The sequence below is a fragment of the Rhinoderma darwinii genome, chromosome 8 (genome assembly GCF_050947455.1).
Source record: "Rhinoderma darwinii isolate aRhiDar2 chromosome 8, aRhiDar2.hap1, whole genome shotgun sequence".
NCBI lineage: Eukaryota > Metazoa > Chordata > Amphibia > Anura > Rhinodermatidae > Rhinoderma > Rhinoderma darwinii.
In genome coordinates this window covers 101,607,957-101,624,946 of record NC_134694.1, presented here as the reverse complement: position 1 = coordinate 101,624,946, position 16,990 = coordinate 101,607,957, and the positions used below count along the sequence as shown (strand labels likewise).

The following is a 16,990-nucleotide window of genomic DNA, read 5'->3' as shown; positions in this document are numbered from 1 at the left end:
AGGCCACCCTCGTTACAAAATGGGACTGTGTGGGTATAGTTAACAGAGTGTGATATCTGTGGTGTTACCTAGGACTGCATGTAGCACCTACTACGTTATCTGTACTCTGAGAGTTATCACTGTGTGTTATCTGTGGTGTTACATAGGACTGCAGGTAAAGGCCCTATTACACCAGTCAATTTTGGCAGGTGTAGCGAGCGCCGATCAACCAGACAGGTCGTTGATCGGCGCTCGTTTGCTCCTGGCACAAGGAGCTATGAATGGGGACGAGCGGTCGTTACTCCGATCGCTCATCGCCATACATTATCATCACGTCGGCAGCGCGTCTCCCTGTTTACACATGTGCTGCCTACATCGATAATTTGCTCATTCATCTGCTGATTGCTGTCCTGTTTACGCAGGGCAATTATCGGCAACAAGCGTTCTATGAAAACTTGTCTGCCCGATAATTGCCCAGTGTAAAACCCCCTGAACACTACTACATTATCTGTATTCAGAGAGTTATCACTGTGTGTCATCTGTGGTCTTACATAGGACTGCAGATAACATCTACTACATTATCTGTACTGTGTGTGCCTGTGTGGGTATATATGGGTCTGTGTATATATATATATATATATATATATATATATATATATATAATGTGTGTGTGTGTGTGTCTATATATGTGCCTTTATGTATTTATACATGTTCCAGCATGTGTGTATATAAATTTACCTATGTGTATGTATGTATATTTGCCTATATGTCTAAATATGTGCCTTTCTGTATGTACAGTATAAACACATCTATTTAGACAGGCCTATAACATTCCCTAATCTGACTCCTCTCCATGGCCCTCCATTTAGATTAGTCATCAGAATAAGATTCCCTCACACTCCTTCTCTTCATGTCCGTCATACACGGATACTGGCTGGTGACCGGCTCATGCAGCTTTATGTTACCACCGCATGTGTATAAAAATGGCCGGACCATTGTACAGAACAAACACTATTACACTTTGTGTCTCCCTTATTTCCCCATAGATTGTAAGCTCTTGCGAGCAGGGTCCTCACTCCTCAGGTTTGAATTGTAAATGAACTTTGTCACTATGTAATGTCTGATATTGTTTGTTTCATGTTTCCCTCTAAATTGTAAAGAGCTGCGTAATATGTTGGCGCTATATAAATAAAGATTATTATATTATTATTATATATATATATATATATATATATATATATATATATATATATATATATACGGTTCATTTTGGTTTGTAAAGGGCAGCAATAGAGATGCTCTCACAGGGTGCCATCCAAAACTAAGGCCGGCCCTGGTTCGTCCCCATACATTTCCATCATGTCGGCAGCACATCTCCGTTCCTACACATTTATTAAATGCCACATCAATAATACGATGAGCTGATTAATAAACGTTTGCTCGTTCATCGGCTGATCGTTTCCCTGTTTACACAGGGCAAGGATCGGGAACAAGCGATCATATGAACACTTGTTTGCCCAATCAATGGCTTGTGTATACTTCCCTTATAACCAAGCTAACCTTCACCTGTGTCGCCATTTCATGGACTACTAAACTAAAGGAGTAAAGTTTTGCCCTTTTCTGTTCTTGTAGCCAAATGTAGCTGAAACTCTTGTAGTTGACTTTCATTATAAAGGAGCTAGAAAGGATAATAAATAAGACTCATTCAGCATTTTTTTATTAAAACGTAATACTCTTATTAAAAACACACATTTGATATTATCATTGATCCTCGCAGAAAAATCCAAAGGGGGTCATATCATTTAATTGATAATCTTACTTTAAAGGGAATTTCCACCCAAAACGTAAAAATGGATCGATATTAGTCAATTAGAAGTTAGCGCAATAGCTATCGTTATCATTTATTTTCTGTTGAATTGTGGCAGCCATTTTAGCAAAGGTGACAACAGACTCCGCCGCCATGTTGGTTTTATCTTTTAAATTAGATCAACATTAGTTGTCATCTGTTTTTGAGAAGCTAATTGAACAGACACAACCCATATGGTTGGTGGAAAAACTCTCTTTAAAGTAACTCGACTGCGTCTCTTCAACAGACCACTGAGGACCCCCAGCAAAAATATAGTTACATAAACCTGGACAGGAGTAAAAGTGCAGCTGCTTTCTGAAGGGCGTGATACGGGTACAATTTAGGGTCCATATTACGGATGTAACACTTGGACCCCCCCCCCCCCTGATTCTATTGAACCGGACTTGGACGATCTGCGAGTGAGAATTCTATACATGAAATGTGTGGACAAAACCGAAACAAAATCCTTTCTTCTCGACTTAAGAGAGATCATCGTTTGATATGTACAGAGATAACCGGCTCTGTTTTAAGATATTCTCTTTTGATCCAGCTGCAAGATTTGGAGCTTCTTGCTTGCCAATAATTGGGGCAGTTGCAGGGGCAGTAGGAGGTGGAGGAAGAACCCCTAAAAAGTACACACTGAAAAGTGTCCAGTCTCCAAGGCCCATGCCCAACTCATGTTTTATCTCATTATTATCACTGTAGACAAGCGCTCTGCCATTTAAGTTAAGGTTTTTAATCTTCTGCTTATACTGTTGGAGGTTCTCTTCCAGAAATCCTAGTTTGTGCATCTGAAAATAAGAAAATATAGTTTTAAAAATAATATTTCATTAATTATCTGTAAGTCTGTTTGTTCTTTTTATAAATTGTAGCTATTGGTTTTATTATTTTTAACATTTCCTGGTGGCGGCCATATTGGAGATACAGACTTCCTTCCTGTGTTGTCTACATAGACAGTGCCGCAGTGTGCTTGTGCTTTATGGCAACTGAAATGAATGGGAGTCAAATGACAGAGAAATGTCAAAAACTAGGAGGTGGTGGCGTACAGCAAAAGACCCAAAGACGAGGGAGTGACAGAGGTGATGCATACAGAGCCTTCTCTCTATATCTTTTATAATGGTTCTCTTACATGGGCCATGTAATCGAGCGCCGATCAACGGGATAGCTCATTGATCTGCACTCGTTTGCTCCTTTCACAAGTAGCTATGCATGGGGACGAGTGATCGTTACTACGAACGCTCGTCCCCAGACATTTCTATCATGTCGGCAGCGCATCTCCCTGTTTACACAGGGAGATGCCCTGCCGACAACGATAATATTTATTGCTGCATAAACAATACAATCAGCCGATGAGCGAGGGTTCGCCCGATAATTGGCCTAGGTAAAAGGGCCTTAACTCTTTGGAAATAATTTGGAAAGGAATACAATTTTAATATACAATTGTGTAAACAAGTCCTTAGACCGGTGTTTCGCAACCAGCGTTTCCCAGGTTCTAGTCAGGAGTTCCCCAGCAAGAACTGTCTATTTTACAGTAGAGATTGGCATCAGGGAAGGGTGCAAAGCCTGGAAATCAAAGTAACAGTGATATACCAACTAACTCCACTATACTACATTTTATGTTCACTGGTCCTAATGGACACTTCTATTATTAGTATTTTCTTGCTGCCTCTTACTTTGATGTAGCTGCAGCAATAACTGATAAAAAAACAATACATAAAGGGGTTGTCCACTTAGATAATCCCTAATTGTAAAAACAGTTCCTTGACAATAAGCTGATCATAAAGTGTCCTCCTGCTGGGACCCCCACCGATCAGCTGTTATCTGTGGGGAAACCTGTTAGTGAGCGTTCAATTTCCGTAAAGCGGAAATAAGGTATACACCCTACCCTTTCAAATCAATGGGTTGTAATGGAGGACAGGTTTTCCAGAGAGAGTGAGGGAGACTGGCTAAGAGATGAGGGTCCGGAATAGAGGATCCCACTCATCCTCCATTATTAAATTATCTCAGTTCCATCTGCAGGACTCCTCAATGCTACACCCATTATGTGGAACTTACTTTCCAGGACCATCAGACTTGGTCCTAACATTCCCAGTTTTACGTGTGCCTTGAATACTCATTTCTTCAAGGAGACTTATGCCACATAGGCCCCCGACCTGGTCACAAATATGTACACTCCAATCTGCTATTTCCTCAGCTGGCTACCTAGTTGCATGTTTCACGCTATATTCGTGCTGGCTCAAATACTGGCTGGTTGACAGGTTCATTCAGCTTTATTTTTTAATCTCTTTACCAACACAAAGGGCAGGTCCACTGGATAAAATTAGAAACTTTTACCTATTATGTCGCTCCTCCCAGTACATTTAGATTGAAAGCTCTGCCGACCGGGGATCTCTCTACTTTTGTCTTATTGTTTCTTAATTTCTTTTGATCATTTGTCATTTTACTTGTTAGTTACTTTCTCAATTGTAAAGCGCTATGAAATACGTTGGAGTTATATATATATATATATATATATATATATATATATATATATATATATATATATATATATTAAAATAAAGATTATTATTATATTACCGTAGAACTTCCTAAAATGGTATGTGAAAATAGGGTTTCTAAACTAGACAACCCCTTTAAGTATAATACGAAATATTAGACACAGAAGTTCACACTTACTTCTTTGCACACCTCATCCACAGTCATATTCAGCAAAGACAGCATGGTCAGCCGGTTGCTCTTCTTCGATTCCCACATGTTATTACTGCCTCTTAGAAGTTCCATTTGTCTTTTAATGGAAACGTCTAAATTAACAGTAAATGGCAGAAAAAAGTTGGCATCTTTTACAGTAAAGTTGTCGTATAAAAGGCCGTGGAAGATCTCGGGATCTCCATCTAACTCCAGTAGTTGTTTTAGGCTTGCCTTCATAGCATCCAACTCCTCCAATGACTTTTCAAAAACATCCCAAAGGAGAGTTCTGGAGTATAATGAATCTTCACTATCTGTTCCTTGTCCATCGAGGCATCTCCTCTGTTGCTCGTCCTCAATGCACTGCAATATCCAGCTGAGACGACATGGCCATTGGGTAGCCAGGAGCACCCATTCTGCAACTTTGCGAGGTTGTATTTGGCTTCTAGGTAATTCCCGGATCATCAGTCTGATGGTTATAGTGATAGTATTTACCACTCTTCTGATATGAACAACGTTGTCCGTGATATACACCCTCATGCTGGTATCGAAAAGATATCTGAAGGCTTCATCTATTAAGGCTTTTGTCCTTGGTCCTTTTTCCAAGAAACAACCATTGGACTCCAGTAAGTCATTTGAGCTTCTTACTGCCATTGGTATATCGTTGATATTAAGGTCACTGATGGGGACAATTCTTTGCCGTAAAAGGTAGTCTTTCTCATTTGGCATCTCAATATCTAGTGTTATATCTTCTTCTGTATCTCTTATTTGCTCACCTTTGCCTTCAATAATATTTCTTAGCAAAGATAATTTAGTTACGCAGTCCATTCTTGGAATACAAAAAGGTAACGTTATTATGCGATTCAAGAACTGGTAGCCATTATTGGCCATACCTTTTAAAAGCAGAGAGCTTTCGACACATTCTACGATGATATGTGGATCCACGGCCAAAATGGAAATAAATGGGGCATTTGGATCAGAGAGGAGGATATTCATGGCATTTAGAACCCCTACTACTTTGTCTGGCATGCATTTGTCCAAGTTGGTGATCTCTAGGACAACTTTAATTTTTTGCCTTTGGTAAACTTCCATGAGTTGTAGGTAACGGGTGATGATTTTGACCTCCCTCTTCACATCACTCATGAAGCCCAACTGGGAGCTCATATCAGTTCGATTCATTTTTTGTTCCACTTTACCTTTCTGAGTGACAACGGCATTTCTGGCCACCACAATAACTACTCTGATCGCTCCGGCAGCCGATATGCCAACTACGGTTGCCCCAACACCTTCAGCGGCAGCCAATATGTCTCCTGTTGGATCACCAAATGGAAAGCCAAATATCAGGATCAAGGCACCCACACTGATCCCAATGACGATCATCAGCAAAGTAGCAACCCAAAGTGGGATACATAGGAACTTCTTACTAACCCACTCCTGTTTCAGTGGAGCATCTATAATTTTAGTTTTTCTGGCCACTGCTCGATAAACGCTGATAGGTGTCAGTCCAAAGCAGTTCTCAATGCCATCACAGAGTGTGGTAACCAGCCCAGCCCAAAGGTGGTCACTGCCAGCAAATTCCCATGCACTAAAGCGGATAAAGCAATACCGTATATTCTCTCGCTGTTTGTGCTTTTCTGTGATTACTGGATGGTGAAATATCATCAGGAAGATGAGTTTGATGAGGTCTTTTCCTGCACTCTTTCTTGTCCTCTGTCCAGTCCTCTCTACTACTTCCTTCTCCTTCTTCGTTCCTTCGAGACAGAGGTATGCTGCAATCAAATGTAAAATTAAGTTCTATACCAGGAGGAATTATTTATCACTTTGTGACATCTATTATTTGCTCTTAGTTATAAAAATGTACGTGACGTCACCAGCTGTGCCCACCCACTACATTCACCTAGATTGTGCCGACATCTAATTACAGGCGGCAGCACAATCTAAGACCACAACGCCTCTAATCGTGCTGGTGGCTTTTAGCCTTGACATTGTATGCAAAGTGACTGTCCGACCGGTGACCCATTTTTCACGCGGCTGTCTTCTTATCAAGACTGAAAAGAGATGGGACTTTTCTTGGAAAAAAGACCAGAGACAAAAACCTTAATAGTTGAAGCCTTCAGATATCTTTTCGATACCAGCATGAGGGTGTATATCACTAACATTTTGTTAATAGGTGGAATTTTGCTTTGAAGGGAACCTGTCAGCAGTTTTTATAAAGATGCTAGCGAGATATTTCTAAACAAACTGTACCCATGTGTGCCAGCAATAGTACAGAGTACCTTAGAAAAATAAGTTTATATATCTCCCGCGCCATATGCAAATTACTATATATGTGTCCGCTGGGTGTGTCTTTAACAAAGAAGTGTCCTCTGAGCTAATCTGTCTCTTGATTGATATGTCTGACGCCTCCTGCATCATCCAGAGCCAGATCGAAAACTTGATATGGACATATGTAGCGGCGCATGCTCAGAAGGAAAATAAAGCAGTTTGGGAGGGTAAAATCGTCTGACTGCCCTCCTTCAAATTTTAGAAACCTTTTGATTGATGCTATGGTATTTTAAGCATAGGTAGAGATTATATCTGACAATAATGCAGCGGTAGTTACTACCACAAGAGGGCGCCTAGTTTACAAATGTAAGGGTTGAATTAGGCCTAATGCACACGACCGTAGTGATTTTGCGGTCCACAAAACCACAGATCCGTTGTCTGTATTTGGGATCCATTTGTCTGCAAAAAACCTTCCGTAGTGCATCCGGGTGTCATCAGTATTTATGGATCCGCAAAAAAAAGAAGGCTGGAACCCCTGAGTAGGTCACATGATCCGCAAATACGGTCAGTAAAATGACATGTCCTGAGTTTTTGCGGCCCAGACTCGCGGTCCCCACATGGATCCGTGAACATTACGGTCATGTGCATGGGGCCTTATAAATGGATGAGTTCATGTGCAATACGCAAGATTGCGGATAGCGCACTGGCAAGGACGGCTCTACCAGATTTATTTTTATATTATTTAGCGGGTCAGCTGAAAACCTTAAGTTCCTGGATGCCTGAAAAGGATCTTCCCAACTCAGAGCACCATTTGGCTCATGAACTTGGGAGTCAATGTCTGCTCGGCTCCCTTGAAGTAAATTCTCTCCCTGCCCATATTAAACCCCTGCCCTTACACAAGCTGGCTCGCGTGGTTTGGAGACAAGCGAAAAAGCAGCTGGGTTACAATGATATTGTGTCTGAAATGCCTCTATGGAATAATGCTTCTTACTTTCCTTTAATGCCCCCAAGGTTATCTCCAGCCATTGGAACTATAGGGGACCTATATGAGGATAATGTCCTAATTTCATTCACTCAGTTGCAGACTAAGTATGACATACCATGCACCCATTTTCATAGGTATCTACAGATTCGTCATATTTTACAAACCCAATTCCATCACTTGAGAAATAACTTAACAATCTCTTCCTTCCCACTGATAGGGATTCTTAACTCCCAGGGTCCACGAGGCCTGATATCCGCTCTCTATACCCATTTGTTATCCATCACGGTGAATTCCACACCACTTGTTAGAGAGTAGATGGAAACAGTGGATTCTTACAATTCAGACAGATGATTGGAATGATATTTTGGAGTCCCATCTTCATGTTTCCCCATCCGCAATAATAAAATAGTATTGTATAATACACCAGGCATATTTGACCCCGGTTAGGATATTCAAAATGGGACGATTGCCTTCTTCAGACTGTCTGAGATGCCATGTTCCGGAGGCAGATTCTTGGCATATGATATGGTCAAGTACCATCATTATGGACTTTTGGAATGAAATACTATCCCTGTTATCGTCCTTATTACATGTAGGTATCCCTTTATTCAGGCTAGGGCATCTGCCCGCATCATTCACCACCTTGAGACTGCGTCTCTGTTCAATTTTTAATACCATTTGTCTTCAATAAAAGTGGGAACATCCCTTTTATACCTAGACAGCGCTGGATCATTCCTCTCTTTTTTCCTGCTATCCCTTTATGTCCGAAGATATGTTTGTTTGGTATACTGGATGGGGAGACATGGAATCACCATACTAGAATTTTTTTGAGAGAGACTCTGTTTCTAGCACGAAAAACTATAGCACAGCATTGGATGAATGATCGACTTCCATCCATTGGTTATTGGAAGGGAGTGGTCAATTCTGTAATACCTTTCGAGAAGGTTGTATTTCTGAATCGTGGTTGTAGTACTACGTTTTCTAAGGTTTGGGATATTTGGAACAACTGCCCTTTGACAGTCAACCCCTCCGCTGGTTCACCAGATACTGTGAGATAGTAACATAGGTGACCCGCATTTTTATTATATATCTCCTTGAACTTGCTGTGCCTGATTTATTAGATGCTCGTGGGTGACACAGGTCCTAGGCTGTTTTGTTTTCTTTTATTTTTGTTCTTCTTTTTGTCCTTTTATTATAATGGTCACACATACGTCAAAGTAAACCAGTCTAAGCGCCATTGTTTATGGCATATTATATTCCTGGAATGTTCTGGACGTTCTCATTACTTGACTTGCTGTATGTAAATTTCCTTGATCCAATGTGATGTATTTTACAATCAGAGATGTGTGACTGATTTTATACTTGTTACTGCAACAGTTCTTAATAAAACGAGTTTAAAAAAAAAAGGATTGCGGATAGCACACGGACAAAAATCCACGGCCGTGTGCATTAGGCCTTAGACTGCATTGGCCAGCGCCGCAATATCTGCCACCAAACAACTATAGTTTATTGTTAAACAGCCCTGCCACACAGGAAAGTTTCAGATAAAAAAGGTGAAATACTCACATTCAACCTTGTTGAGAAGGAAATCCTTGCGTCTACCCCATGGCGCATAAAACCCGACTGTCACAGGGGATACAACATAATACAAAGCCTTCGCCAGAGAGTAGCAGTAGACGTCATCTTTTGTCTCAAAACCTAAGGAAGAGAGAATAAAAAAAAGAGTATAATAACTGAGGGTCCACTCACATAGCATTGCCTCGTGCACGGACCCTGCACGGCGGCACCTGTAGTCCCTAGGCGGTCTATATTATTAACCAATAGGCACTCTGTGTGCCGCTCATAATATGACATGTTATGGCGCATGCTATGACTAATTTTTCATAAATTCTGTATAAATCCATGAGAAAAAAACATGTGTGCCTCCAGGCACAAGGGGGTACAGTATGGATGGATAGCGGGTATGAGAGTCATGTCACTAATTTGTACAACACAGATATATATAATATATATATAATATGGAAGTGTGCCTGAGGCCCAGAACTATCATTTGCGTGGTGTGCAGAAAGACGTGAAGGTTGTGATGTCTCTGACACCCTACATTAAATACATTTGTTAATGGGACAACCCCTGCTTTAAAGCTAGCCACCCCAGCGATCAGCTGATCATGGCGGGTCTAGCTCCCGAGACTTAATATTGCCACTGCATTCAAATGTAGTTATACATGCTGACGATTCAAATAAATAACTGACCATGTAATACATGGACGGGCTGGGTCCGCCGAAGCAGGAGCTCTTAGGGTCCTTTATTAACACCGGCCAATTTTGGCAGTAAAAGCTCGTTGATCGGCGCTCGTTTGCTTCTTTTTACAAGGAGCTATATTTAGTAACGTATGGGGACGAGCGATCGTTCGTCCCCATGCATTACCATCATGTCGGCAGTACATCCCCCTGTTTACACATGGAGATGTGTTGCCGACAACAATAATATTTTCTGCTGCATAAACTATACGATCAGCCGATGAACAAGCGTTTGCTCATTCACCGGCTGATCGTTGCTCTTATTACACACAGCAATGATCGGGAACGAGCAATCATTTACCTGATCATTGGCCCGTAAAATTAACTTAGCAGGTCTCCGCTCTAGCTCATAGAGGGGGCTACCAAAGCAGAGAGAACCCCTTGAACTCTAGGAGTTTTAAAACCAGGCAATTTTTATAATGCAAGCCCAAGAGTTAATACTGACTAGTGTTTTTGTGACATGTTGTGGCGAAACCAACTCCGACTGCAATGTTTTTATGCCATCGCTTTAATGGTACCGAGGAACATTTGCAAAGAACGATTTTCAAATAATAGGATATAATCTACTAAGCATTAAGAAGTTTTATATAAATGACCTAAACCATAATTTAAAGAAGGTTAGAAAACAAATGTAAAAATGGTTTAATGGATTGATATGGAAAACTGGGTGTGTGCACTTAGTACTTGTCATACGGGTTTACAATGCTTAATGATTAAGGAAGTAGAGATAAGGCGAGGGGTAATATACAGCAGACAAGATAACATTTCGCTAATGGCTAAAGAATTCTACAAGCTCCAGAACTATGTAAAAACGAGAAAAGTGGAGGGAATAAAGCAGAATAATGATAAAAGGTGGGATGTACGGCGCGATAAGAAAAGGGGGACATATATTTAATAGAACAGAATAAGACTATTGATTACAAGAAGCAAACATCTCCTTACCAGGACACACCATGTTATCACTTTATGATAAGCGACTTCTCCGGAGATTCGAATACCTGCGGAGAACAGAGGAAATACTAACGTGAACTATCGGTCATATCAGGACCAAAGTTCTTTGCAACCACACATATCCTCGCCTTTGTGCTCATATTTAATCTAGATGGATGATACCATAAGTGTATATAGGGAGCTGCATGTATTATATAGATTAATAATAACTGTAATAGAGTGAAATATTTATTATATCAGTAGCTTTGGCTTCATGCACACGACCATAAAGGTTTTTATTGTCCGCAAATACGGATCGGACTGCTACAGATACACATCCGTAGCCGTCCGCAATTGCGGAAGCGCCCATGGGTGAGTCTGTGCCGCAATTGCAGACAAGAATAGGACATGTTCTATAATTTGCGGATCGTTCCTCCGGCCCGGACACAAATCCGTGACCAATAGAAATGAATGGGTCCGCAATTTTATCTGTAATTACGGATGAAAATAACTGTCTTGTGCAAGGGGCCTTAAAGAGACTCTGTCACCAGATTATAAGTGCCCTATCTCCTTCATAATCTGATCGGCGCTGGAATGTAGATTACAGCAGTGGTTTTTATTTTGAAAAACGATCATTTTTGAGCAAGTTATGAGCAATTTTAGATTTAGTTTCTTAATGCCCAACTGGGCGTGTTTTTACTTTTAACCAAGTGGGTGTTGTAAAGAAGTGTATGAGGCTGACCAATCAGTGACCAATCAGTGTCCTACACTTCTCATTGTTCCAGCCCAGCATGATCCACAGCACAGTGTGATTGTGCAGTGAAAGAAGCTGGGCTGGAACAATGAGAAGTGTAGGACACTGATTGGTCACTGATTGGTCAGCCTCATACACTTCTTTACAACACCCACTTGGTCAAAAGTAAAAACACGCCCAGTTGGGCATTAAGAAACTAAATCTAAAATTGCTCATAACTTGCTCAAAAATGATCGTTTTTCAAAATAAAAACCACTGCTGTAATCTACATTCCAGCGCCGATCAGATTATGTAGGAGATAGGGCATTTATAATCTGGTGACAGAGCCTCTTTAAGAGAGCAATGAAACTCACCTCTCCTAATATGTCAGTTTTAGTAAATTCTTGTATTACCCATGAAATAACAATGCTGGAGCCTTTTTTCTTAGATTTCTGCCATGTGCCATTACTCCTCCTGGAAATGTATGAATAAATTGACAACTGGGTGTTACCATTCCCCTTGTCAATAGGGCACATCGCTATACACTCTGAAATGGTCCAATTAGTGACAGATTGTGACAGAGACACCCCCTATTGACACAGGCTATGGTAACACCCAGGTCCCAATTTATCCATACATTTCCAGCACGAATACAATTATCCATATAATTCCAGGAGGAGTAAAAGAGGAAGGACACAACACAACACACAGTTCTTAGGAAAGATTGCTTCAGCTTTATGCCGTACATAAAAGTATTTACTAAACAGATATGTCAGAAGAGCCGAAGGGTCCTTTTTACAGCACCACAGAGGAGAGCTGCTGTTTCTGCAGGCATCATAGAGCAGGAGGAGATTGATATATAGTTTCATGGGAAAAGAATTAGTATAACTTGTCATTTATTGATTTAAATGTTCCTCTAGGTTTTTGAGTCCACTGGGCGGACCTACGCAATGATTGACAGTTTTCCCTGTGTGAGCGTGCATAGTGATAGCTGTCAATCACTGAGTTGGACCGCCCTCTAGACTTATAATTCTGGAGAGTCCAGGGATTTATATAAATAAATTCCAAGTTATATTTGATCTTTTCTCACAAAACTCTATATTAATCCGCTCAGCTCCTCCTGCTTTATAATATGCCGCTTGCATGTTCAGTGTGACGGATGGGCATTAAAGGACCTCAAAACCAATTGCTAATAACATTCACGGTCATAAATATATATAAAGAGAGAGAGAGAGAGAGTAGTTCAGGGGTCAGCAACCTGGTGCCCTGGTGCCACAGCCGGCACATGGTTTGCTGGCACACTACCCTCTCCTGGTGTCCAGCGTCACTGTGTGCTTGGCGGCGCTGAACACAGGGAAGGAGAGCGGCACTTCATTGTGTTTGTCGCTGCTGAACAACATCAAGTCAAGTATCACATAGTACATTAAATAGATGTAAGTAGGAGTTCCTAGGAGGAACTCAGAGCCAGCCATGATCTCCATGTCCCTCGAGGCCCCGCCACTCAGCGAGTTCTGTGCACCCTGTTCCCTTGCGGGAAGTATCGGTAAAATGCCCCAACGTAATTCAGTGTGGAACCCGCGGTCCCGCCTATCAGGTTCCAATTAAGCACTCCCGGCATTCATATTCCTTGATCATTGTGTTATCACAACAGTGGAGATCCCATCAATACCCTTTCCTGAATGATTTATTTTTTATCAACATGCCATACAAAAAAAGATTGCCTACCCCTGCAGTCGCTCTTACACCATGCATATATTTTTCCCTTCACAGTAATGCAGTTTGTGTGCGTCAGTCACACAGAATACACGGCAGCTTCATTGTGCTTTAATTTTCCTTTTTTCGGTCTGGAGTTCGTCTGTGTTTCCCCTGCCTGTGTCTCTCTTGCTTTTCCCATGCATATATTTAATGGTAACACAGCATGGCCAGTCTTTATAGGCTCTGAATTGTATAATAAAAAAATTGCTGTAGCTCAGATTGTTAGCACTTGGTGCACAGACACTACATCAAATCATATCATTATTATACAATGTAAATTGTTATACAACAGACAGGAATCATAAAAACCTTGTTATACAAATGCGCTATATTTACTGTAAATAGACGGATGGATGGATGTGGAGTGCTGCCCGCTTTTTTTGAAGATAGATAGATATGATAGATAGATAGATAGATAGATGGATAGATAGATAGATAGATAGATAGATAGATAGATAGATAGATAGATAGATAGATAGATAGATAGATAGATAGATAGATAGATAGATAGATAGATAGATAGATAGATAGATAGATAGATGGATGGATGGATGGATGGATGGATAGATAGATAGATAGATAGATAGATAGATAGATAGATAGATAGATAGATAGATAGATAGATAGATAGATAGATAGATAGATAGATAGATAGATAGATAGATAGATTATCACCTGTTTGGTATAATTTGTTATTCATACACCTGAAAAGTTTCTGCCACAAAATCTGCTGCATATGAATCTACCCTAAGGGTATGTGCACACACACTAATTACGTCCGTAATTGACGGACGTATTTCGGCCGCAAGTCCCGGACCGAACACAGTGCAGGGAGCCGGGCTCCTATCATCATACTTATGTACGATGCTAGGAGTCCCTGCCTCGCTGCGGGACAACTGTCCCGTACTGTAATCATGTTTTCAGTACGGGACAGCAGTTCCACGGAGAGGCAGGGACTCCTAGCATCGTACATAAGTATGATGCTACGAGCCCGGCTCCCTGCACTGTGTTCGGTCCGGTACTTGCGGCCGAAATACGTCCGTCAATTACGGACGTAATTAGTGTGTGTGCACATACCCTTATAATCTGCGAGGGTCTCAATCTGATAAAACAAGTTGGTGTAGATTTATTTTCGACTCTTATTAAAGCTGACTGTACCCATTAAATTTTCTTTCTGAACAGAAAAGTGGTGGAAAACGTACAAAAAAAAAAATCAGTAAACTTAACCAAGGCTGCCATTATAAGGGAACGTCCAGACGTGGCAGAGTTTTTCCGCTGCAAATTCTGCAATTGGTGCAGATTTTGGGCAATTACGCAACGAATCTGCACCAACATTTGCATATTTGACAGGTAATTCAGACGTTGCAGAAAACACAGCGGACTTGCCACAGATTTCAGTTTTTACATTGTAGAGGCTGAAATCAGCAGTGAAATTCCGCTTCTTCTCCGCCACAGACAGTGCATGCTGCGGAGGGAAAATTCCGCACCACAGCCTATGGTGCGCAGCGGAGTTTTCCGCAACGTCTGAACTAACTTTCCTAAAAATGTATTGAAACAACCGTAAAAAACGGCCGCTGGAGAATTCCACTGCAATTCCGCCTCGTCTGGACGTGCCCTTAGTGTCCTGGCAGGGGGTACAATAAACATGACATTCCAAGTGAACCCCATTCTTTTTACCATGGCCACGCCAGTGTAATTGCAGCAATACATCTCCCCCAGTGTATTTTGTCTGTGATGAGATTCTCAACACACAAATATTGCCTTTCTGGCCGTTGTGTGAATAAGGCCCTACTTAGAATATAAGGAGGTTTACCAATGTCTGTGCTATATACACACACACACACACGTTAGAACCATTATATACACATAGAATAGAACATAAATATATATATTTCAATAGTCTTTGCAATCAACTGTAAGGAGAGCGGTTTACTCACCTGGCCGATTTTCTTCATATATACTTCTCTCAATTTCAGCGTAGGAGAAGCTCACTCCACGTCTGTTTGGAATGGTATTATGATATAATAGATGCAGATTACGCTAGGGAGCTGTAAGTCAATATGGGCCTGGCTTGGACTTTAAACTAACAAATTAGATGATAAGGGGGCACCCGGTGTCTGAGTAATACTACAATATGTATTGCACTGTGTAAATACTTAGCAGGTGATATGCATTCATATATACAATGCTGGAACTCTGCTTTTTCCGTCATTCACATAGAAGATTGTGGGAAAAACCCTTTAATAAAAAAAATTACCGTCGGCACAGTACATCGTAAAACCCATTCAAATGAATGGGCAGATGTTTGCCGACGCTTTCAAGCAGTATTTTCGGCCGTAATTCCAGCAAAAAACGCCTGAATTACGTCCGTAAATAGTACATACCCTTAGTCAGTACACATCAGTCCATCGGCTGATCGTATCATTTACTGCAACATGAAATATTATCGTTGTCGGCAGCACATTTCCCCGTATAAACAGAAAGACGTGCTGTCGACATGATAGAAATATATTGGGACGAGTGATCATAGTAAAGAGCGCTCGTCCCCATGCATAGTTCCTTGTGAAAGGAGCAAACGAGCACCGATCAACGAACTGTCTACTTGATCGGTGCTCGTTTACACGGCCCATGTCAATACGTCTTCCATCATAATAACATTAAAAGGGGAACTCTCATGAATATAACCCTTGTACATATGCCCTAATAGGGTATATGGATGTCATAGAAGGGGTCCCCTGCTCAGGATCCCTCTTTATTAGCCAGAACAGGGGACCGCTCATCTGAATGATCGTCATGTAATACATTTCCCCTGCAGTTGCCGCTGCTCCCCCTGGCAAAATCGGCGGCTCTGAGGAGACAAACTTACGTGTTGGGACTTGGGAGACATGGGATAACTTGTCTAGAAGCCACCAATGTCTCAAGAGGTCTTTTCAAACAGGCCAAAGGGGATCAGGGGACAAAAGGGCTTATTCTATTGTAGGGACAAGTTTTCACTTTGTTATAGAGACCGAAAACTTTACTTCATAATATCTGTATTCTTGGATATCTCCGCAGAACCCCACTATTGGGAAGGGACCTAAGCTTCCTGGTTCAGGTAAAGAATTCCATGAATACAAATATCACCCTATGATCATCTAAGATCGGTTCTGGGTGTTGGTGTTGGGTAGGAACACACGTGGCATAAACGCTGCAGATTTTCCACATCGGATTTCAATGCAGAACATCTGCAGAATATTACAGCAGCAGCGGAGTATTTGAGATTTGAACACATTTGATTAAATCTCATCCACTCTGCTGCAGACAAAATCAGCTGAGAAACCGTTCATAAATTAACCTGTGGTGCGTTTTTTTTAATTTGGTCTGGTTTTTCTGGCGGACTTCTCTGCGGTTTCCAGAACGGATACGCTGTGTACTTTTACGCAGCGTATCCACCTTGTGTGCACTTAGCATAAATGTGGATTCAGATGCGGTACATTTTGTTGCATAGATCTCTTTGCCTTAAAGTTATTTCC

The 16,990-nt window shown here is 41.2% G+C and overlaps 1 protein-coding gene across 1 annotated transcript; it reads right to left on the bottom strand.

Moving 5' to 3' along the window:
• Positions 1-2,236: 2,236 nt before the first annotated feature.
• LOC142658801 (NTPase KAP family P-loop domain-containing protein 1-like) lies at positions 2,237-11,015 on the bottom strand. Its single transcript, XM_075834416.1, has 4 exons — positions 11,003-11,015; positions 9,327-9,458; positions 4,502-6,279; positions 2,237-2,616 (listed from the first exon to the last, which is right to left on the bottom strand). Exons 1-4 carry the CDS (start codon positions 11,013-11,015, stop codon positions 2,305-2,307), a joined length of 2,235 nt encoding a protein of 744 aa, XP_075690531.1. The 3' UTR covers positions 2,237-2,304.
• Positions 11,016-16,990: the final 5,975 nt, after the last annotated feature.

What these genes read in the sequence shown, in the direction of transcription:
- LOC142658801 (XM_075834416.1), bottom strand. An exon ending in CCTTCTCAACAAGGTTGAAT is followed by an intron (nt 6,280 to 9,326) that starts GTGAGTATTTCA and finishes ATTTGATTGCAG; the next exon opens with CATACCTCTGTCTCGAAGGA. An exon ending in TGGATGAGGTGTGCAAAGAA is followed by an intron (nt 2,617 to 4,501) that starts GTAAGTGTGAAC and finishes TCTTATTTTCAG; the next exon opens with ATGCACAAACTAGGATTTCT.